General features: G+C 38.4%; 1 protein-coding gene across 6 annotated transcripts in view; it reads right to left on the bottom strand.

The window, feature by feature from the left end:
• Positions 1-3,192: 3,192 nt before the first annotated feature.
• Positions 3,193-25,032, bottom strand: part of C9H8orf34 (chromosome 9 C8orf34 homolog) — a 337,664-nt gene continuing 315,824 nt past the window's right edge. For 5 of the 6 annotated variants that reach the window (XM_069600208.1, XM_069600210.1, XM_069600209.1 and 2 more), the window contains 3 exons: positions 24,510-24,603; positions 7,822-7,881; positions 3,193-4,126 (listed from right to left, as the gene is read on the bottom strand). In XM_069600208.1, the coding sequence (XP_069456309.1) occupies positions 4,119-4,126; positions 7,822-7,881; positions 24,510-24,603 (162 nt within the window). In that variant the 3' untranslated portion in view covers positions 3,193-4,118. The remainder of the gene's footprint in view (positions 4,127-7,821; positions 7,882-24,509; positions 24,604-25,032) is intronic. The other variant, XM_069600211.1, reaches the window with a different exon arrangement.

The raw sequence follows: 25,032 nt of genomic DNA, 5'->3' as shown, positions 1-25,032 counted from the left end.
GGTCCACTGGGACAGCTGCAAGCTCTGCCAGAGCTTCCATTTTAAGCCATCAGTTGGTCACTTCCCTGGAGAAGCCAGGAATGTTGCAGTCATTCACTCCCCTTGCCTTGGTGAGGCAGTTTTGGAGAGAAAATTGCTATGTATTGGCTGAATCTGCCAGACACTGGGCTGTATTACTACTGTCATTTTGCATGGAACCCTTGAGGATCTTCAGACACATTTTTAACAATTAAAATACTGAGAAGAGTTGTCAAATTATTGCTTCTGCCCAAATCCAAATTCGCTTAGGTTGGCTTTGTGGAGATCAATCCTACAAACATCAAATACTCAAAAGAGACAAGAAGCCATCATAGACATTTTTTAAAAACAAACAAAAAATAGTGGTCAGAGAGCCAAAAGCAGGAAACCGACAAATATCTGGAGAATAGGCAAGCCAGTATTTACAGCCAGGGAACAGCTCTGTCCCTGGGACCTGGGAAAATGATTGAGGCTCTGCCCTCTCCCCCACCCCCACCCCCCAAGAAGTGCCTTCTAAGACTCTGGCTTCAGCAGCTGGTGGTTATTTTCCTTATAATCAATTAAAAACTTACGTTTGATTACTTTGAAGAAAAAAAGGAAATTAAGAATGTTGCCACAGGACAAATTCTTAAGTCTTTTCCTAAGGCTTTTAGTTGTCTTTTCATCACTGTTAATCAAAGAAGGCATTTTCAAGATAGATGCTTCCATACGCTGACTTTTAGTCAGATTGGTGATGCCTTAGTTTTTCTTCCTAAATTAGGGAAACTATGTTTTTTCTCCTCCTTCCACTCCCATATAGCTGCTTTTTATTCCAGCTATGCACAGGAAGTTTCTAGAGTCTCGTAAGACCACCAAGGGCTGTTCCACAAATGACCCCATGACTGTCTCTTCCCTGAAATCCAGCTGTGCTTAGAGGAACCAGGGACCTTGAAGTGCATTGCTTTTGACTTTCTGCTTCTTCGAAACTGGGTGTGGGCCACCCACTCTGTCTGGTGCGTGGACATACAATCTTTACTCCTGAATTCACTTTGTCAGTCCCCGAGCGCGAGTGTGTGTGTTCCTGAGGCATCTGTCCTGCTCTCACTGCACAAGTTCTCACTGGGTGATGCCGTCTACTGTACCGACCTCCATTATCTCTGCTGCTGCTAAGTCACTTCAGTCGTGTCCGACTCTGTGCGACCCCATAGATGGCAGCCCACCAGGCGCCCTGTCCCTGGGATTCTCCAGGCAAGAACACTGGAGTGGGTTGCCATTTCCTTCTCCAATGCATGAAAGTGAAAAGCGAAAGTGAAGTTGCTCACTAGTGTTCGACTCTTCGTGACCCCATGCACTGCAGCCCACCAGGCTCCTCTGTCCATGGGATTTTCCAGGCAGGAGAACTGGAGTGGGGTGCCATTGCCTTCTCCGCCATTATCTCTGGTGGGTTGTTTTTATGTGGGTGATTCTCCAGGTCTTGGTTATGCCCCCAGTCTAAGTTCTACATGTTCCCAACTGAACTCAGTATCTTCCCTTCATTCTAAACGTATTTCTAGAAGCCTTTTTTGTGTAGGGTTTTCAAGCCTACCCCACCAATAACTCTGGAGTCATGTTAAGAAACACAAAAGAGACAAAGTAAGGAATGATAGCCAGGGTGACTGCCAAGAGATTCAGATTTCATGTGTGACAGTTGAAAGAGGAGATAGGAAAGCAATTTACTGTTTGGGGTTCTAGTTGCTTACTGGCCTTGGCCTCTGAAAATGATTACTGGAGTTGACAAAGAAGAGAGGACAGAGGGGTGAGTGTGTATGTGTGTATGTGAGTATGTGACCTGACCAGTTGGCATTAATGAAGATTCTGTCCTTTCAAAAGTGAGCATATACCTAGTCTGGCTCCTTTGAGCCCGCCTCTTTTTTTTTTTAATATTTATAGTTTCATTTTTTATTATTTATTTGGCTGCATTGCATCTCGGTTGCAGCACTTAAGGTCTTCTTTGTGGCAAACAGGATTTTTCACTGTGTGCACATGGGTTCTTTATTGCAGCTCGTGGGCTCTTCTCTAGTTGCGGCATGCAGGCTTAGTTGCCCCATGGCATGTGGAATCTTAATTCCTTGATCAGGGATCGAACCCATGACCCCTGCATTGGAAGGCAGATTCTTAACCACTGAACCACCAAGGAAGTCCCTGAGCCCTCTTCTTGATCAGTCTCAACCTTGGCCAATAAAAACTGGAGACTCTCAGTAGGTATGATTCTACCCACCTAACCCTACCCCCCATTAAAAGGCTTGAACCAATACAAACAGAGTTTCTAAGTCAAGGCACCATAGGATAATTCCACAGCCCCCATATGTTCCTGTCTGGGGAAGCCCAAGCTGACAAAAGAATCCACTCTTTGTTCCAGCTGACCTGAATATAGAGTGCCTGCCACTCAGTCTATGAGGGAAGACGGAGGTCAAACTTCCATGAGCACCAGTGAGCGGGACCAGATGGTTTCACGTGGGTCAACTCCCCTTATCGCTTTTAACAGATTTCCCTTTCCCTGACTCCGGCTCAAGTCCTGGACATCCCTCCTCCCTCCTGCCTCACTCCCTTTAAAACATCCAGTCACTTCATACAAATCGAAGCTGAGTTCAGTTCATGCTGAACCCTCTTCTCTATTGAAGTAATTTATCATGGAATAAAATCTGTCCTTGCCGCTTTAATTCATGTCTAGTGGTAGCATTTTCAGGAATATACACTCTGATGGCCTGGAGGATTTCGTTTCTGAGTTTGACACGGCACTTAGTAGGGTGACTGTCTCTAGGAAAAGTCAGAAGACATGAGGTGGACAAAAACTGACCAAGTGATGGCTGGAGGGAAGTCTGGCTCAGATGAAGGCACTGGGGTGATGTGTTTTAAGGAAAGTCAGTTCTCAACAGGGAGAACATTTGTATTCTCAGGTCTTTTTTGAAGATATACTTCATGGTAAGGATTTTTAAATAAAGGAGTGGTGTGGTCCCATAAACTTACTCCCATGCCTTCTCTCTTTTCTGTTCAAAAATATACTGGTTTCTAAGCCTTTAATTTGTTTCTACCCCTCACCCCCCCAAAAAAAGAATAACTTTTATGAAAATTACTCTCATGAGTTTCTATGCACACAAAAATGTTAATATAAGAAAGTTTATTATATTATTTCATTTAGGACTCTGACTTCATTCATACAATCAGAATTTCCTTGTTTATTCTTTAGTCATGTTCTGGCCTTTAATGTTTGTTTCTTTGACAGTTGTACACGCAGTTTTATAATTTAACTGTATGCCTTAAAGGTCCAGAAAGTAAACTTAGATTACAAGTCAGATAAAACAGATGATAAGCTAAATAAAATGTACTTAGTTCCATTCACTTAGTAGCATCAATGCATAACACATTCCAAAAGCGGGCATATATCAAATTTAAAATGGATAATCTTAATTGGGTTCAATGATTGGATAAATGGTCAAACAATTTTCATTGAGTATGCTTTGGGCCATGCACTTCATTCCTTGTTGATTTACCTTATGGAATCAAGATATCAATTATTTGTTTTGGTAGGAATAGGGAAGATAATCAGAGGAAGGGGCAGTGGTGGAGAATATGCCTTTTGCTGCAGCACAAAAATATATATGGCAGGTGATGACACAATAGCTAACTCCCATAGAGACCTAAATGGCTTATCTTGGCACGTGTGGATAAGTATGTTTATTAATCTAAAAAATGAGAAAATATTATAAAAATATAAGAAGTAGAAAACCCTAGACAAGTTAAAATACAGAAAAATTTTAAGCAAAGTTATTTGAATCAGGCAATATTTAATGTATCAAATAGTAATCTTAATAACTAGGTATAAAGTAACCTAAACCCAGGACACTAACCATGTCAAAAGGCAGCAGGCAGCCTGACCACCCCAGAATCCTTTGCCAGGATTAGTGTTTTGTTGATTACACACTTAGGCACCCCCTGGTTACAAGAGTACTTGTTTATTATTGATATTATAAAAATAACCATTCTTTAAATGATTACACGTAGTAAATAAAATTAGAACTATACATAAGGATTTGATTAATTGCCATTCCTTTAAGGACCACTTGTAACTTCTTCTGCCTGCTTCACAGACCTGTAGGAGAGAAAGAAAACAAAAGAAGATGCACTTAATGATATGTCTATAGCACAACATGTGAAAAAGAAAGATTGGGATTTTCATGCTTTCCTCTACTCCATCTGAACTTTTACAGGGGCACTGACCTTAGAGGACTACCTCTAGTAACCATATTTAACTGTCATTATGTCCATTTCTGGTACCTGTATACAACATCTTTGCATACAAAATATGCAAAAATAACTTGGACTGGTAAAATAGATGGACTTCCCTCCTAATAGTGCCAATGAGAAATACGTGCAAGGTGTGTACACAATTACTCTCCTTGAAGGAATTCTGAGACTGAATTTAGAAAACTAGAGCAGCATAGTGAGTCAGTCTGTTCCACTTTGGCACTGAAACTATCTGTCCACACTCTTGATGGAAAGAACTGCTTTTTTCCCCAGAAAAATATGACTAGAATGTCAAGGGAATATGTCCATGCTTCAAGAATATTTTATATGTTTTTTAATGCTTTTTACTCGAGTTATATCTAATATTCATGGACTAGATCATAAACACTTTGAAAGAAGAATATTAATCTCTGAATGACTCCCAGGACTTGAAAGAATCCTTTGTGTGTGGTGGTTGATTAGTAAGTGGTTGTTTGATGGAAGAGAGAGGAGGAAGGGAGGAAGAGAGGTAAGGAAGAAGGGAGTTGGGTTATCTGTGTGCATATTTCTCCTTTATCTATCCCAACTATCCTTGCCAACTCCTTTATCTCACTCTCTCCTTTAGGGCTTTCTTTTTTCTTTTTGATGAGGACCATTTTTGAAGTCCTTATTTAATTTGCTACAATATTGCTTCTGTTTCTTTATTTTGGTTTTCTGGCCATGAGGCATGCGGGATCTTAGCTCCTGAATCAGGGATTGAACCAGCATCCCCTGCACTGGAAGGCACTGGACCATCAGGGAAGTCCCATCCTTCAGGCCTTAAAGACCATTTCCTCAGGACTCCTGACCACTAGTCAAGCTAGCATTCTCCAGCTGCATGCACTTATCTAATCCTAATGCTTATATAACAGTAATCACCAGAATTGCATGTGAATAATAATATAATGTGTGACTTTATCATCGAGTAAGCTGTGACACTGGGGATTCTCTGGTGCCTCAGATGATAAAGAATCTGCCTGCAGTGCAGGAGACAGGGTTTCAATCCCTGGGTCAAGAAGATCCCCTGGAGAAGGCAATGGCTACCTACACCAGTATTCTTGCCTGGAGAATTCCATGGACAAAGGAACCTGACAGGCTACAGTTCATGGGGTTGCAAAGAGTCAGACACAACTGAGAGAATAACACACACAAGCTGTGACATCACCTGTGACAGTCATGTGTCCTTCTTTGTTATAGTTCCTGATTCATCGTAGGCCTTTACTTAATATAAATCAGATGAATGAGTTTACACATTCAAATCTCTTAGACTGACGGGCAGTATGCCTGTATGTCATGCAAAGAACATTTTAAGGCCCAAGAAAGAAAATCACATATTCTTCACATCCCTGCAATGGTAGAGTTATTATGTAGAAGGAAGATAACAGTTTTTGACTGTGAAATGAAAAGACCAAACCAGAAGGAAGGCAGCGACAAGGATTCAGATTTGGGGACAAAATAGGAGAGTGGTTTCTTTTAAAATAGGTTTTAAATATTTTTAACAACATAAGAAATTCACGTTTGTTGTTTGTGGTCACCATGCTGTACATGATGTCCCCAAGATTTATTTTATAACTGGAAGTCTGTACTTTTCAACCACCTTCATCCATTTTACCCACTCTCTGCCTCTGGCAACCACCAATTTGTTCTCTGTATCTATGAGCTTGGTGTTTCATTTTGTTTAGATTCCACGTATAGATGAGGCGATGTGATTTTTGTTTTTCTCTGTCTGAATAATTTAACTTAACGTAATGGCTTCAAGTTCTGTCCATGTTGTTGAGAATGGCAAGATTTCATTATTTTTTATGGCTGAATAATATTCCATTGTGTGCATATGTGTGTACATTTCCCTGTAGCTTCCCTGTAGATCAGATGGTAAAGAAATCTGCCCACAATGCAGGAGATTCCTATCTTTTTCAAGGGTCAGGAAGGGCTTGATTCCTGGGTTGGGAAGATCCTCTGGAGAAGGAAATGGCAACCCTCTCCAATATTCTTGCCTGGAGAATCCCAAGGACAGAGGAGCCTAGGGGGTTACAGTCCATGGAGTCACAAAGAGTCAGACACGACTGAGCAACTAAAACTATAGACATATAAATACACATATCACATTTGATTAATCTATTCATCTATTAATAGATATTTAGGTTTTTCTCTATATCTTGGTTATTGTAAATAATGTTGCAGTGAACATATGGGTGCAGATAGCTTTTCAAGACCTTTTTAAACTATCCAGACAATATTTTGTAGATGTAAATACAGCTGACCCTTGAAAACGATAGGTGTGAACTGTGCAGGTCTACCTATATGAATATTTTTTCTGATAAATATGTACTACAGTATTACAAAATCCAAGATACTGAATCCACAGATGTGAAATCACGGATATGGAGGGCTGACTGTGAATTTATATGTGGACTTTCAACTATGTGAAGAATCAATGTGCTAACACCCACACTGTTCAAGGACCAACTGTATATGATTGAGTATGTGTCTATGCATTATACATAACAAAAAATGAGTTGTATCTAGTATACTATGTGAGTCCTATGACTCACTTTTTTATAAAATGATATTGTAAAAGTATTTACACATCAGATTATATATGGATATGACTAGATAGAACCAGTTAATATCAGTAAAAATCTATGTATGTATTAACACATCTCATTCTTTATAACAGATGCACAGTAACCCATTATATAGATTGCTGTAATTTTTAAAATCAATCTTCCTTTCTTGGCCATTAGACGGTTTCCATTTTTTATGTTTTCCTTGTTTTATCATAAAGCATGTGTAATGAACATAATAATATTTTGACAACTACACAATGGTGCACTGCAGAAATTATTTCTTTAGGTGATTTTTTAATACAAAATGACTGGGTCACTGAGCAACTACAGCAGAGCACAGAAGGTGGTATACCACCATTACATAGAAGCTGGTTAACCATTTGGTAGGGGTGTTTCAAAGAAGGGGTGAGTGTGAAACAGGAAGAGAAGTAGATCAATCTCAGATTCTTTCTTATTTTGATATTTTATGATTTTATGAGTGCTATGGACATATTCAGTGCTTTACTCCTCCTGGTAACATCCCTGAGAGAGATATTGAGACTTCTTCATCTCTATACATCCAGTTCATAGAGTAACCTCATGTCCCAGGATATGAAATTTTTTGAGACAATTTCTATGTCTCTAAGATATATTTCATAGTATCTTAGGGTTAGGGTTAGCACAAAGAGGGTAAATGTTTGCATCTCACATATATCTAGAAGTGATCTTCCTGCCATGGACAAGAGATTTAACATCCTCACCCCACTTCCTCCACACAGGAGAACACAGACTCAACGAGGAGCCTGAGATCCACAGAATGTCACAAAAAGAAAGAGAAAACATCATGGAGGAGGAAAATCTTTTTCTCATTATAGGTCATAAAGACTATGCATTTTTTAAAAATCTAGGTTTGAGCCATTTTAAGTGGTGCCCATCATTACCAGACATTGACATTAAGTGCCCTGAGCAAACATACCGGAGTAGACCAGAGCTGGACAAGAAGAGCAAGGAACACAAAGAAGAAGATCAGCAGAACCTGCACAATGGAAAAAAAAGAGGTAATGTACTGGACCAGGGGAAAAAAAGTCAATGAAACTCAGTTCCCTTGTGGTTTGATCAATTTCTTATGAAGATTAACTGAAATCAATATCAACACGACACTCAGAGTATATAGTGATGGCAATCATACATAATTTAACTATTTAAGTGTGTTGGCTCTCATTTCATAAGCCATTTCAATTTAAACTTTTTCTGATTTTAAATAAAAACTAGGGCAAAAGGCCCCTCAAGATAAGTGCTATGAATATATATGTGGATCGCAAGAAGAAGATCCCGTCTAATCATAGTTGTAATTCTTATATCCGGCATGGGTTCGGCAGCAAAGGCATGCTTTACAGACTACTACCCTAACACAGCATGTTCAGGTCTGGATATATACATGTCACATATTATGGTGCTATAACATTTGTAAGTTAACATAATCATCACAAAATTATCATGAGATTTACATAAAGTGGTATGTATTTACATGTATATACTATATTTGTAATGCCTGGCACATAATATTTGTTGTTGTTGCTGTTCAGTCACTAGGTCATCTCTTGAGACCCCATGGACTACGGCATGCCAGGCTTCCCTCTCCTTTACTGTCTTCTTGAGTTTGCTCAAATTCATGTCCTTTGAGTTAGTGATGCTATCTAATCATCTCATCCTCAGCTGTCTCCTTCTCCTTTTGCCTTTAATCTTTCCCAGCATCAAGATCTTTTCCAATGAGTTGGCTCTTTGCATCAGGTAGTCAAAGTACTGGAACTTCAGTTACAGGATCAGTCTTTCCAATGAATATTCAGGGTTGATTTCCTTTAGGATTGACTGATTTGATCCTCCTTGCAATCCAAGGGACTCTCAAGAGTCTTCTCCAGCACCACAATTCAAAAGCAGCAATTCTTTGGTGCTCAGTTGTCTTGAGATGTCAGTTTGATCCCTGGGCCGGGAAAATCCCCTGGAGAAGGGCATGGCAACCCACTCCAGTATTCTTGCCTGGAGAATCCCATGGACAGAGAAGCCTGGCAAGGCTACAGTCCATGGAGTTGCAAAGAGTTGGACACAACTGAAGCGGCTTAGCATGCACGCACAGCTGTCTTTACGGTCTAATTCTCACATCTGTACATGACTACTAGAAAAATCATAGCTTTGACTATATGGACCTTTGTCCAAAAAGTGGTATAATGTTACACACATAATATTATATGCTAAACGTGATTCCTCTGAAGGCATCCTTGAGGCAGAAGAGCAGAACCTAGTAGAACAAGGGGACATGAGTATTTTAATTAAAAGAGCAGGGAAATAAAAACAGAAGATCAAAGAAAATGAAATACAGGCAGCAAGGGAGATAAGCCTTCACATTTCTTGAAAAGAAAGGAAATAGATTAAACCCAAGTTTTCCAAAGCAGATTTTAGAATGCTAGTCCTGCAAGGTGTTAATATAGATAATCCACAAATGGTTCTTTGATCAAAGACTTTTCAACATAACATACCATCTGCTTTTTCGGAGGCTCAAAATACACACAAGCATATTAAAGGCTCTTCGAAGTCCTATAATAAAGGGAACAATTTAAACCTGATATTTTATCAAAGTTATCTGATAATAGATTTTCATATAACTCACTTTTTAAAATTCTACAGAGGTATGTTGTAAATACTGCTTCAGCTAGAATAGAGGCATGTCAATGCAAAACAGAAAACTCAGTAACCAAAGAGAAAGCATAAGTTTTGTACTCAGACTTGAGCTCAAATTCTGACTTTACCCCTTCCAATACATCTGACTTGAGTCAGTTAGCATCGCTCAGAGTCCAGCACAGAGGAGGGTTATAAAGGAAGCACCTCTGGAAGTATCATTAAGCATTGGGCATTTGACAGTTTTAGAACATTCAAATTTAGATGAAGAAGAACTACAAACATTTGGATTGAAAGTCCCAACCTTTATATGTAGATGCTGAATAAAGCTGTAGAACTTGATAAATTCTTTGAAATTTTACACATAGAGAGGTTTTGAATTAGAATAATGATGCATTCACAGTTAAATATTCTTCATCACTCAAAGACATTAGAGATCCTGGCAGGAGAGCAGTTGAATTAATGCTCTGTATTAGTGGTTATCTTAAATTCTGTATATCAGAATTATGTGGAAGGCTTTTAAAACACATATTTCTGGAGTCCACAGTTAGTTTCTGACTTAGCAGACATTGGGTGATGCCCAAGGAAATTGCATTTCTTACAATTCCCATGAAAGGCTGATGCAGCTGGTGTGTGGACCACACACTGAATATCACTGTACTATGTAGTATGGACTTCAGGTTGAAGTCAACTGTGGTCTGGCATACTTGAAGAAAAAGGAGTAATGATGTGTCTGGGTACTAAAGTAAGATGGAAGTGTGGGTTTAACAGAAACTAGAGAATCTCAAAGATAAAAGGTTTGGGATAGACTGTAGACTATAGTAATCTAAAATCTTAGAGTAGGATACCATTTTGCATTTGATAAGAAAAAAAAATTACACTGCCTTAGAAGAGCATTAGACTGGAGAGGGCCAAGGAATTTTAATGGTAAGACTTTGGACTCAAATGAAAGTTAAAATTTTCTAACGATAAAGTGTGGTAGAAGGGAAACCAATGAACCAAATGTCAACCCGTCAAGAAAGAACAGAAGTGACTGATGAGACGACAGTGACAAGGAAAGACACAAAACAGCAAGACAAATGGCATGAGCCTAAAAAACATTCAGGCAGAATATTAATGCTACGCCACGGTGCTTAATACATGGCAAGTGAAAGGAGTAGCTTTTCCTGGTGAAGGCTAAAAGGGAAGCAGTGTCTTCTAGGAACCATTTTGAATAAGACAATAAAGGCATGGAGAGTGTTCTTTGAATAGCACCAAAGTGATCAGTTTGCAAATCAAATTCCTGTTCCATAGGCCACAGTGGAAAGATCTGGGAAATATGTCAACAGTGGTTAAGAATACAAACACATGAGAAGATTTTATTTTGATAGGGGCCATGGGGCAAGGCAGAGTGGCCAAGAACAACAGGACTAAGAGGCAGAAGTAGCTGATCTCAAGTTTCTGAACTGAACTTCGGCATAACATCCTCATACGGCCACTGACTTTAAGCGTCCAGCTGAATACTGCTGTGCTCTGTGCATCAGGGCTGCCTGTATGGGGGAGAATATTCCCCAAACTCGTGGGGACGTAGGAAACAAAGCAGCTTTGGTGAGGGGAAGAACAAGCCATGAGTGGCTGTAAAGTCTAGCTAAAGAGTATCTTAATAAAGATAGTACGTTTGTTTACAGATTAGAACCTCTAATTCTTTCTTCTTGAGTGGTTTATTCAGTGAAAACCAGCCACTCAATCAGCTGAGGCAATGCATCACAAATGCACGTATAGAGATGGCTGGATATGCTGCTTGAATGCGCCATGTTCATCGCAGTTCTAATGGAGCCATCATTACTACAGAGGAACAACACACTGAACACAGTCACTGTGTTCACAGTGTTCACAGTCACACAACGTCACTGAATGTATCGTGTTTTGCTATGTATACTATGTACACTCATGACACACATCTGTCTATGTTTCTAGACATTATGACCGCTAAATAATCAGAAGAGGAGACTGAGGCTCGGCCTCTGCTCAAGTGGTCTTCAAGTCACTTAACCAATTTGAACTAAATTCAGCCATCCATCCATTCATTCATTCAGTTCATTCAGTAAACATTTATAGACTTCCCTGGTGGCTCAGACGGTAAAGCGTCTGTCTACAATGCGGGAGACCTGGCTTTGATCCCTGGGTTGGAAAGATTCCCTGGAGAAGGAAATGGCAATCCACTCCAGACTATTGCCTGGAAAATCCCATGGGCAGAGGAGCCTGGTAGGCTACAGTCCATGGGGTCGCAAAGAGTTGGACACGACTGAGCGACGTCACGTAAATACTGAATGTATATTTATTAAATAAATATGTGTTGAACACTTACAGCATAAAATAAGAATGGTAAGACCAAAATTTCCCTAATAGGTCTATTTTTGGAATTAAGTATGTGGATGCAACTTATAAATTATAAAGCCTTATGTAACTAGGGGCTTCCCAGGTGGCACTAAGTGGTAAGGAACTCACCTGCCGTATAGGAGACATAAAAGACTGATTTTGATCCCTGGGTCTGGAAGATCCCCTAGAGGAGAATCCCATGGACAGAGGAGTCTGATTGGGGTTGCAAAGTCGGACACAACTGAAGCAACTCAGAAAATTATTTTAAAAGTTAACAAATGGAAAAACCTTTATGTCCTAACATGAAGGGGAAAGTCATGGCATTTATCCTTATGAATATAGAGAAAAGTTGTTTTTGGTCTGAAGAATGTTTAAATATACTAAATTGATATACAGTTTTGGAATATTTAGTCAACATTTCAAAACAAGTCATTTTGAAGAAATTTGGCAGCATGCTTTGAACAGTTGTTCTATTTTTAATAGCATACTATGGAACTGAAACTGTGCTTAATATAATTACTCAATGTTATTTATTTTATGCTGTCAAAATTTTAATTTTTATGTTTATCATATATGCCTCCCTTAATTTTCTGGATGACTTTGCCTGTAGATAATAATTTGGAGCACAGTGTAAATATAACTATCTCAAGTTGAAGTTTATATTAAAAGCAGATTTCCTACTCAAATATATTACTGCTTGTTTCTTTATATGTCACTTTCCCTTATTTTCATGTTTTATAGTGTTTTCTTTATGATACAAACTCTTTCAGTGCTCAGCTAAATAATTCCTTTCTTGATATTATCTACACACATATTCCTTCTCCCTCCCTCCTTTTTTAAGCTTTTAGAAATGAAATGACATTTCAGAGTAGAACATATGGCTTTGGATTAAGTTCGAATGTAAATTGTACTTACTAATTGTACATCCTTGGAAACAGGTTTTTAACAAATCAGAGTTTATAAAATCAGTAATATCATTTGCACACCAAGTTGTCACAAGAATTAAAGGAGATACTACATAGCACATAACAATAAAAATGTAAAAAATGTCAGTCTTTTTCCATTTTCTCCTTTTGTAGAGAAACATGTGTTTCTATATGAGCTTTAAAATGTCAGTGACTCATAATAGACTTTAAGGAAAAACTGAATACTATAATTCTTAATATATCCCCCAAATAGATTTTGTAGTTTTGTTAGGCTATATGACAATTTTCCCAGTTTATTATTAAATTATGTATCTATTAGAATATATGCTAATTGTTTCAGTGAAAAACACTTATTATGCCATATTTTTGAAACTCTGTGCTTAGTACTCCTAGTCTATATTTGTATACCTTCTATATTATGTCTATTATTACAAATAACTTCTTAAGCTGCAGTGTCTATTTTCAGGTTACGACTTCTTGCCAGACCCTAACAACAAATATTCCATTCTCTTTTAGTCTAACCAAAACAATGAAAATATAGCATCTTCTGGAGGGAATACTTCATTCTTGGAATTTTTTTGAAAACTTAGTTTCAGAAGTAAGCACTTGAGTCTTAAGTAGCAGGAAAAAGATGAATGAAATAATAAGGTTGGTTGAGATGAAACCCTGCATGGTGGCAGGTATTCTAATTAGTAGATACAAGATGAACTCTCACAGCCTGTGATAATATGTAAGAGCATTGCATAAGACAATCGTGCCACCAATGAGGGGGCTTCCCAGGTGGCGCTAGTAGTAAAGAAACCACTTTCCAATGCAGGTTAGACATAGAGACATGTGTTTGATCCCTGGGTCAGGCAGATCCCCTGGAGGAGGGCATGGCAACCCTTTCTAGTATTCTTGCCTGAAGAATCCCATGGACATAGGAGCCTGGCAGACCTTGAGGTTGCAAAGAGTTGGACACGACTGAAGTGACTGAGCCCACTGAGCCCCCATCCGTAAGCCCACTCAAGGCAGAGGTCAAGAATTGTTCTCTCCTCTGCAGTGTTAAGGCATATTAAAGGCAAGATATTGAATTGAAAAGACATATGATAATAAGGAAAAACGGAAAAGTGAGCTATCGCGTCACAAGTGGAAAGATAAATCATTCCTGGTTAGTAAGGAAAAGGCGAAAAGTATTTGGCAGAGAACCTTGAAGGATAGCAGTCTCCTTTATCCCTATGCAATGTGTCTCTGAGAGTTAAAATCTGAGAATTGGACAACTGTAGATGCAGCTGAGTGTGAATCCCTTCTCTGCAACTTATGAGCCTGGGAACCACAAGGGAAAGAAGGACCTTAAATGTAAATGCACCTCCTGGCCCAGGGGGCCCATGGCTAGTGCTGGCCTGCTGGTGGATAGGTAAGCCCCCAGTGCCAATACGCTGGAGGGACGACTTCAGATTGGGGCTTGCCAGCACCAGTGTCCTCGCGTTAGAATAAGCTCCCCACATGGCTTCTTCCAGCCAGTGTCTATATCCTTGAGGCGGGTGGTGAGGGGTCCCAGTTGCCTCCTGTCTCCTGCCTCTCCAGGAGACCCTTTGAGGTCAAAATGTGGGCTTAAGCCAGGCTCCTTTCAAATCATTGTTTCTGAGCTGTCTTGTTTAAATACAGCCTTTTCTGATACCAGTTATGAAGTTTTTGACAGCTATTGAATGTGACAAGGAAGTTTTAATAAACAAAGCAGGTAGTCTGCAGCATGTAACCTTATATATTGCTGAGTAACTTGACACATTTTTCCTTTATGCTTAATAATAGTTTATTTGGTGAGATTAAATTTTATATGTTATTAAAAGTTACCCTTTAAAATTTTTCTAGGAGCTTAGGAATCAATTGAACCATTCATAATATCAGAATTTTACCACAGATGTGGGAAACATTTCCAAGTAAGAATGTCACATGAATAATCCAGAGCCTTGGTTTCTAGAAATTGCAAAAACTTATTTATCACCAAAATAATTATATACAATCAGTTTATAATGAAAATTTCACTTTAACACGAGAATGTTTTGTCTCTAATAGATCATTAACAGCAATTATTAACTTACTTTTATATTTATTGGTTAAATATTAATTCGCAAATATTAATGATAACAGATACAAAGCATAGATATGGTGATATATTTGTAGGTGTGCTAAATATTTCTGTAATAATAACAGACCAAATATACAAATGTTGATATATTTAATTCAGAATAGTTATTGCCTGGGATGAGTTCAGATCCCCTAAATGTTTTAGGACAAGCTTTAGAATTTTCTATACACTCATAGGAATTTTAATATGAAAAGTGAGACAAAGAATTATCAAGATTTTTTTAGTCTTCAAAAATAACCTACTATAGTTTGCCAGAAGTGTTTGTCTTTCTTAAATTTAAGATCTCGTCTTCCTAATTATCCTTGTGCTATTACTATTGGATTAATATTATTGCTTCATTCTGGGTTGTTTCTAGTGTGTGCATGCCTTTTCTCTACAAATACATGACTTTTACAGGAAAACAGAGTATCTAGTATATGCAGAGTACATTATGCAAAATGCCAGGCTGGATGAAGCTCAAGCTGGAATCAAGATTGCCTGGAGAAATATCAACAACTTCAGATATGCAGATAATACCATTTTAATGGCAGAAAGTGAAGAGGAACTAAAGAGCCTTTGGAAAAAGGTGAAAGAGGAGAGTGAAAAAGCTGGCTTAAAATTCAACATTTAAAAACAAAGATCATGGTATCCAGTCCCATCACTTCTTGGCAAATAGATGGGGAAAATGCAGAAACAGTGTCAGATTTAATTTTCTTAGGCTCCAAATTCAATGCAGACGGTGACTACAGCACAAAATTAAAAGAACTTGCTCCTTGAAAGAATAGCTATGACAAACCGAGACAGTATATTAAAAAGCAGACACATCACTTTGCTGACAAATGTCCGTATAATCAAAGCTGGGGTTTTCCTTTATGGTTGGACCATAAAGAAGGCTGAGTGCCAAACAATTGATGCTTTTGAACTGTGGTGTTGGAGAAGACTCTTGAGAGCCCCTTGGACAGCAAGGAGATACAACCAGTCCATCCTAAAGGAGATCAGTCCTGGGTGTTCATTGGAAGGACTGATGTTGAAGCTGAAGCTCCAATACTTTGGCCACCTGATGTGAAGAGCTGGCTCATTAGAAAAGACCCCAATGCTGAGAAAGATTGAAAGCAAGAGGAGAAGGGGGTGACAAAGGATGAGATGGTTGGATGGCATCACCGACTCAATGGACATGAGTTTGAGCAAACTCAGGGAGATAGTGAAGGACCAGGAAGCCTGGTGTGCTGCAGTTCATGAGGTCACAAAGAGTCAGACGTGACTTAGCGACTGAACAATGTCTTGTTAGCCTTGTCTCATTTGTCTCCTGAGGTGTGTATAGCTGCATTCTAGTTTGCATTTCTGATGCCATGTCCCTCATACTATCAAAATCCTGAAAACTTCAAGTATCATGTACCCCTGACACTTTAACATAATTGTCTGTTAACTCATTTGAGTCTTTCAGTTATCTACAGTCCATTGCTCCCCAACCCGCCCCTTCTACCCTTCACTTGGCAGAGTGTTAGTCCTTATCTTGAGACTGGTTAAGATAATCAGCCGTGCTACCCTAACTCCGCTGCCTCAAGCATTGTGCACATATGAATTTTGGGAGACTACCTGGAAAGAAATGACTAGAAGTTAGGTTAAGAAGAACAAAGGTTTTTGTTTAAGGTGAGAAGTTGGGCCACATCCTAGGCGGACAGTAGAATCCCAGTGCCTTCCTTACTGCCCTAAGTAAACTCTGGCTCTCAAGAGTCACAGCATAAACTGTGTCACCCCCTTGGTAAGGGGGAGAGAAGGGAGGTACTAGTGAAAGATGAGGAAAAGGAGGTAAATATCACTGGACCCAAAGAGGAGCTCTTGGTTCTGCTCCTGCTTCTGTTATTAACTGGATGATGTGGCAAGATGACAATCTCTTAGAGCATCAATTTCTTCTCCACTAAGCTGAGAGAGTTGAAGTGGAGGGGATTAGACTAGGTTTGCACTTCATAAAATCCCAGAATACGTGTTCTTCGAGCAGTTAATAGGCATTTTGCAGTTTATAGGCTTTCTAGAAAATAGGAGTTAACGGGCATTCTGTAAAAAGGACTTCAGTAAATATGAAAAAAAGAAAAACTGGAATAAATACAATCAAGCAGGGGCTACCTGGTGACTTTACTAAATATTTTAGAAGAGACTCTGTAGTATTTCAAGTCAACAATGAACAACATTTGCCCCTATTTTAAGCCAGGATGCTGGTTACACTTGATCTGTTTACTTAGAATTGTAGAGCTGCCTTGCTCCTCTTGAAAAGGGATGTCTTACAATTGAGAGCCTCTCAAATATAATGATATCTAGAACTTTTCAATAAAAAGCAGAAACATTACTTTGCTGACAAAGGTCCGTATAATCAAGGCTATGGTTTTTCCAGTAGTCATGTGAGAGTCGGACCATAAACAAAGCTGAGCACTGAAAAATTGATGCTTTTGAACTGTGGTGTTGGAAAAAACTCTTGAGAGTCCCTTGGACTGCAAGCAGATCCAACCAGTCCATCCTAAAGGAAATCAGTCCTGAATATTCATTGGAAGGACTGATGCTGAAGCTGAAGCTCCAGTACTTTGGCCACCTGATGTGAAGTGCTGACTCATTTGAAAAGACCCTGATGCTGGGAAAGATTGAAGGCAGGAGAAGAGGACAAAAGAGGATGAGATGGTTGGATGGCATCACTGACTCTATGGACATGAGTTTGAGCAAACTCTGGGAGTTGGTGATGGACAGGGAAGCCTGGCGGGCTGCATCCCATGGGGTCACAAAGAATTGGACATGACTGAGCAACTGAACTGAACTGAACTGAAAATTTCTCAAAACTTATTTTACCAAACACTTGTTTTTAATAGTTTTTCATGAGATTGGATTTAAAGAAGCAGATACCGTCTGATTCTATAACCCATTACGAAGATATCATACTCTGGGGGCAAAGAGAAAACCAGGCTGTAAAATCAAGAAAAATAGGAGAGGAGAAATACTTCTAGAATGAGAGTATGTGCTGTGCTGTGCCTAGTCGTTCAATCATGTCCGACTCTTTCTGACCCCATGGACTATTTCCTGCCAGGCTCCTCTGTCCATAGGATTCTCCAGGCAAGAATACTGGAGTGGGTTGCCATGCTCTGCTCCAGGGGATCTTCCCAACCCAGGGATCAAATCCAGGTCTCCCAGATTGCAGGTAGATTCTTTACAGTCTGAGCCACCAGGAAAGCCCCAAATGAGAGTACAGACAGCTCAAAAAATCTGCTTGTCTAAACATACAATGAGAATGTAACACAGGGAAAAATCACTAAAATCAACTTTTTTAAAACTCTGGAAATTAGAGAAAGGCTTACAATAACCCACAGAACATTCATTAAAGAAAATCAGTTGAATCTCAATAGGAATAATAACTATGCAGGGTTTTAACTTGCCCAATATTAATATCCTTCTCTCTGGTTCTGTGGGAGCCTTGCAAATCAGTATCCTCACAACAATGGTAACTAGGAAACAAGCAGCCTATGGTCTACTAGAGGGGACAAAACAGATTTAGAGTTCCCAAATATCTAGAGATTTGTCACTATTTGACCTATATGGAAATGCCTCACTGGTATTTATTTATTTTTTAACATCACTCAGTGAGATACTCTGTCTGTATAACATTTGTCAAAAACAATCTGGGGTAATAGTTTTATATGGAAGCTGCCTGAGGCAAACAAGAGACTTACCAAAAAATTAAAAAGAAAATACAGTAAATGATATGTCCACAGGAAGTTTTCAAAAACTCGACATAGCTGCGTAGCTCTAGAAGGCCACACAGATGTTCAGTGCTATGCATCTATTCAGGAAAGATCTGATAAGGATCTCACCTCTGGTTGGCTTAGAGGCTCTAATTAAGCCAAGCTGTAAACTTCTGGAATGTTCATGGCATACATCAATACTTTGTCCAATCATTGTGCAAATCACATGAGCACTGTGCTCAGTCGTGTCCAGATCTTTGTGACTCCATGGACTGCAGCCTGCAGGTTCCCCTGACCATGAGATTCTCCAGGCAAGAATACTGGAGTGGGCTGCCATTTCCCCCTCGGGGCAATCTTTCAAGGATTGAGTGTGCGTCTCTTGCATCTCTTGCATGGGCAGGGAGATTCTTTACCACTGTGTTACCTGGGAAGTCCAATCACTAGCTGACAACTAAGTTACTGGGAGAAGATTTCAGTGGCTGTATACAACAAACTACATAGGCTTTACAAAATTAATTTAGGAAAGTTAGCAAACAAGAAGTCACAATATCACATACGACAATAAATGTGAAAGCATGGCCCATAAGTGGGAAAAAAATGCAGTCAACAGAAACTCCCTGAGGAAGCCGAGATGATGGAATTTCCAGACAAGGACTTTTAATCAACTATATTCAGGGCTCTAAAGGAAATCATGTCAAATAACTCAAATATGAGAATAAACTCTTACACAGTGGAGATTAGCATCAAAGAGATACAAATTATAAAAGGATAGGTCAACTGAAATCCAGTCTGAAGAACACACACACACATGCACACAAGAAAAATGAACAGTTACTCAGAGACTCTATAGGACACCAGCAAGTATACCAAATGCATATAACTGGAGCAAGAATTAGTGGCTTGCTTCCAAAGAATTGTATAAGAAGGTGGATTAAAAGTCACTTTACAGGGGAGAAGCCAGCAAACAGTACCATGGCCTGGTGATGTCGGGTATCATCATGTCAATCACACATACTCTCTAATATTAAATGATGAGGGTGTTTCACCTTCTTGGTCTTTTCTCCCAAAATACATAACCACAGTCTAATCATGAGAAAACTATTAGACAAATCCGAATTAAGCAGCATTCTACAAAATTCTTGACCTGTATTCCTCAAAAGGTTCAAGGTCATGGAAAATAAGGAAATACTGAGAAACTGTTAGAGACCAGCAGCAATTAGGGAAACATGATGAGTAAATAAAGTCTAGTGGTCAGTTAATAGTAGTATTGGTTTATTAGTTTTGTAAATTTACCAACATTTTATGACATGTTGACCTAAGGTAAACTGTAAAGGTAATATATAAATTTTCTGTATTATTTTGGCAATGTTTCTGGAATTCTAAATTATTCTAAACTAAAGAATTAAGAATAAAAATATAATGTAGATTTTGGGTCATGCTTTTGTAAGAGATAAATATGCATGTTGAAATTTTTTAATTAGCATTAACACAAAAACATACACAGAAGGAAAGAATATTGAAACATAACATACTTTTAAATTATATAATATTACTATCAAAATTAGTTTTGATATGTTTTCAATGAGGTTGCCAACTGCAACCTTTACCACTAACTTCTGTTAATTCAAAATACACTTAATGAGAATGCCCAATGTTTATTATAATTTTGGGTTCCTAACAATATAGGTAGTTTAAGTTGGAACCTAACAGTCAAGGTACAAATCTGAGAATCTGATTTCTGATGAATATATTTATATTTTTCATCCAAACATTAGAACAAATAGTAAACTACCTTGCTGCTTTCGACAGCTGGAAAGTCCAGCTTTTTGTTTCCCTTTCCACACCTGAGGCTGCTTTTCCAGGTAACAGACTTTATACAGCATCATCCTGCCAGCCTCCCAGCCTTAAGCAGACCCAGGGTCAAATCTGCTGTTTTCATGTACAGTGAGACCTCAGACCCCAGGGCCTCAGACCTAAATCCAAATCTCAGGTCTCAGTGGGTCACTACTATATTAGTTCCCACTTCATCTGGCTCTTATTTCTTTATTTTGGGCATCTCTGCTGATTTGTTTCTTTGGTTTGGCTTTTTATTTGTTTGCTTATTTTCGATTTGGTTGTTCATGTCAGGAAGATCCCCCAGAGAAGGAAATGGCAACCCACTTCAGCATTCTTGTCTGGGAAATCCCATGGACAAAGGAGCCTGGCAGGCTACATCCATGGGGTTGCAAAGAGCTGGACACTACTTGGTGACTAAACAACAACAATTCATTTTTAAAAAGCCAAAATGTAGTCAGAGGGTGCTGGCTGGCTTGACTGAGGCTGTTTAATGACGTGTGCCTTTGTAGATGAACCTACTGACTAGGGGACCTGACTCTCAATCTTACTCCACATTTATTCCCTTGAATTTCAGCCTTTCTTCTTCTCCATCCTCACATTTGATATCTAAACTTAACTTACAGATAGAAATGCTGCCTAGAGAAATAAGGTCCAGAGATTAACAACACCATGGAGAAAATTCTGAAAACACAACCTCTGATTCATTGGACTTTTCATTCCAGTAGTTCTCAGTCTTTAGAATAAGCAAAGATCAATGGAGGAGCTTATTAGAAATGCAGAATTCAGAGTTCCATGCACAGAGATTCTGATTGACTAGGTCTGAAGTGGAGTCCAGTAACATGAATAGCAAACAAGTACCCCGGTAGGTGCACGTGCCTATCATTTCAGTTACTTAGTGACTTCAGATCATAATCTGAGCAATTAAAAACAAGCATGGTCCTGACATGAGTTTTTAAAATTTCTGATGTAGACTTTTATACCAAAATCAGAGTAGAAAGAAAAAGTCTACTTAAGGAGTCTGCTTCTCTTGTTTACAATAAAAGTTTTTAAAACTTCCCATTGAATTATTCAAGACATATTTTCCTAAATGGTGCTCTTTTATAAAACTTACTTGTGATAAGTCTTAGTTTTAAATGAGGCAATAAGAAATATGCACCACTACGAATATTCTGACATTATTTTGAAACTTTCCACCAAGATAATTTTGTCTCAGGAGAAATCTGAAAATTCCATAAAATTATCTACATATAATTTATAGGAAGTTGAGTCAAGAAACAGGTGTTACCACTGGAATGATGACTCTTGTCCTTTTCCTATTCATACATTTCTAATATATGGGCCTCTAGATGCTAAATCAGACGCTGGGATGACATAGATTTATGTCATTTATTTTCTCTCACTGAGAAAATAAAGAGGTAAATGATCTGTACATATCTTACCAGCTATTCCACAAACCTCATACATTGAATACAAACTGAGACAGTAAAGAATCTGCCTGCAATACAGGAGACCCGTGTTCAATCCCTGGGTCAGGAAGATCCCCTGGAGAAGGGAATGGTTACCCACTCCAGTATCCTTGCCTAGAGAATTCCATTGACAGAGAAGCCAGGGAGTCTACAGTCCACAGCGTCTCAAAGAGTCAGACACGACTGAACGAATAACACTTTCACTTTCATCATAACCTCAGTGGCTCCATCTTACACTTGACCCAGTACTTAAATGTTGGATCCTGCTCTGGAAAAGCACTTGCATCTCTGTGCTATGAGTTTGGCTACATTGCCAACAAGCATTCCATTTCCAGATGGCTCCTATTACCACTTAATTATTTTCAAATCCTGATTTTATTTCAAACAATTTACCATTGTCAAGGGTCACCTCCAAGTACAACATGGCTGAAATCAAATATTTTTGGTTCTAGGTCTATGGTTAGGAGAGTTGAAGAATGACCTTCCTCAGAGTAATTGATTGACCATACGGCAAAATCTATCGTTAAACTCTAAACCCAACATTAAAATTTTAATAAAACTATAGATATTTTTATGACAATTATTCAGTCACAATTATTTATTTATTGATAAGTTAGTACCAAATAAATCTATGTATTAATTCATTAAATTTTCAGATATTTATTGAGGTCTTAATATGTAACTAAATAAGAAGACAAGAACAGAGTCATTTCCTCTATGAAGCTGCATTCTAATAGAAGATAAGATGATTACAACTTATCATGAAAACCTTGTGAAAGTATATGCAGAAAGACAATATGATTAGATGACAAGAGTTGAAGAAAGTTTGGGGAATTTTTAATTTCCTTTGCATTATTAACCTATTTTGTAGACTTAATTCTGGTTGGAGACATACGGACTTGAGGGAAAGGAATTTAGTCTGAATTTAGACTTGGATTAAATACAGTTTTGATGAATACTTTCTTGATTTTAGTTTTAGTTCATTAAAAATTATAGCACACACATAGAATTAATACACTATGCATCTTATAAAGGTGTTGTTTACCTGGTCATGCCCATGTTGGGCACATATGTGTTGAATGTAAGAGTTAAACTATCCCAATTATATACACTATCTTTATACACCACACACATGAACACACACACACATTCCCTTGAAGGGTTTGTTTACTGTAAAATTTACAAAGACCTAAAAAAATTGATGAAAATTATTAAATCCAAACTCTAGAATGAGAGTTTCCATATCTTTAAATGTGTGGGGAGTAAAAGGTATAAACATGCTTGCCTTTGTTTTCGTAAAAGTTGTGGGCCACTTGTTCTTTTAGATTTGGGGGATTCTCTTTTTATCCTATGCTGCCCTTTTCCTAGACTATTTTACTTAGGATCCTTTGTGTTAAAGATCTTCTAGATTATTCTCCTATTAAAAACAGATTAAAAGATAAATTGCTCTTTATTTTCATACTTGCTTAAACTACAGTCTGCTTTCAGAGTCTTCATCAGTTGTTTTCTAAAGAAGGTGTTTCCCTCCACTAGAGTCTGTACAATGACAGTGTTTTATTCACTGCATTTTGGATGTGCCAGCTGAACGTCACTGCAGTTGTCTCCTCCTCTCGCCTGAGCTCTTACCACATAGGTCCCCCTCCTGGCTATGTTCTTTCTAGCCACATAAGCCTACAGTTAAAGAAGCAGGATCAGGATATTTACAAATGCCTTTTCACCTGGAAAAGTGATTTCCTGAATCTCTCTGGTACAGAATCATGCTACCTTGTAACATATCAGGTATCTCTGATGACTATAGCTCAAGGGAACAGTTAATTGATCACTTCATACCAATTATCATGAGGACTAGGTTATTATTTACAATTTTTATTTCTCTCTACAGGCTACAAAAAAAAAGGTAAAATTCTGATATCTCATTGTTTTAAAAATCAACGTTTTTCCTCAACAATCCAGACACTAACCTCTCATCTACAATGCTGAACCCATCTGTCTGAGAATGTCAGTAATACCTCGAGAGCACGCACTGAATTACCCCCAAGTTATAGTCATTCATTCTTTGTTATGGTTATAATCCAATGACTTAAATCAGGGGCTAGATATACTAACTGTCTTAAGTACTATTACAACACTAATCTTTTTGTGAACTTAGAACGGCTTTACATATATCAATTTATTCATTTAACAAATACTGATAATTTCAAATATAATAGTGAGCAGTTCCTAATATACTTCAAAACATTTTAATAACCACAAGTTATACGGATATAAATCTACAGTATTAATAGAAGACTCACAATTCAAATAGACATTTTATATTGGTCTTCAGAAAGAATAATTCCTGTTTTAAGATACTACACCTCTTTTCAGAAAGTTAAGCTTATAGGTCTCTGCACCACAATTAAGACATCACTGAATCAAGATTTATAGCTGCAAAGTATAGCTTCACTATGCATGTGCTCCACAAACAAGTCTGAATTTTTTGCAAATATTGTTTGATGTTAGGAAAATAATGTACCATCATCATGAATGTCCTTTGGCTAAAAGCAATTTGTCAATAAACAGCAGTGTCTACTCACGTTTCTCTTGTTCTGCTTCTACTCCTTCGCTTTCTGTGTCACTTGGCAAGATCCACGGTTGATGAACCACCTGCAGTTGCTTCAAAGAGTCATCCTGCCAAAGAAGAAACTTATTTGGATTAAATTCTAGAATGATATTGTGAATATGGGTGAACACTTCAGTTCCTATGAATTACATGTCAAAAAAACATAACAAGAATTTCCTCACAACAGAAAAGAATTCTAAGCTTAAATTCATTTCCATTTCATGGATATGCCACAAACTCTGAACTCATTATTTTTAACTTTCTCCTTTTAATAAGATTTAATGTCTTCATAAGAAATATCTAGGACTTCCTCCGGAGAAGGCAATGGCAACCCACTCCAGTACTCTTGCCTGGAGAATCCCAGGGACGGGGGAGCCTGGTGGGCTGCCGTCTATGGGGTCGCATAGAGCCGGACACGACTGAAGTGACTTAGCAGCAGCAGCAGCAGCAGCAGGACCTCCTTGGTGGCTCAGGTGGTAACGAATCTGCCTGCAATT

Source organism: Ovis canadensis, chromosome 9 (assembly GCF_042477335.2).
Source record: "Ovis canadensis isolate MfBH-ARS-UI-01 breed Bighorn chromosome 9, ARS-UI_OviCan_v2, whole genome shotgun sequence".
NCBI classification, from domain to species: domain Eukaryota; kingdom Metazoa; phylum Chordata; class Mammalia; order Artiodactyla; family Bovidae; genus Ovis; species Ovis canadensis.
This window is presented reverse-complemented; position numbering and strand designations above follow the sequence as displayed.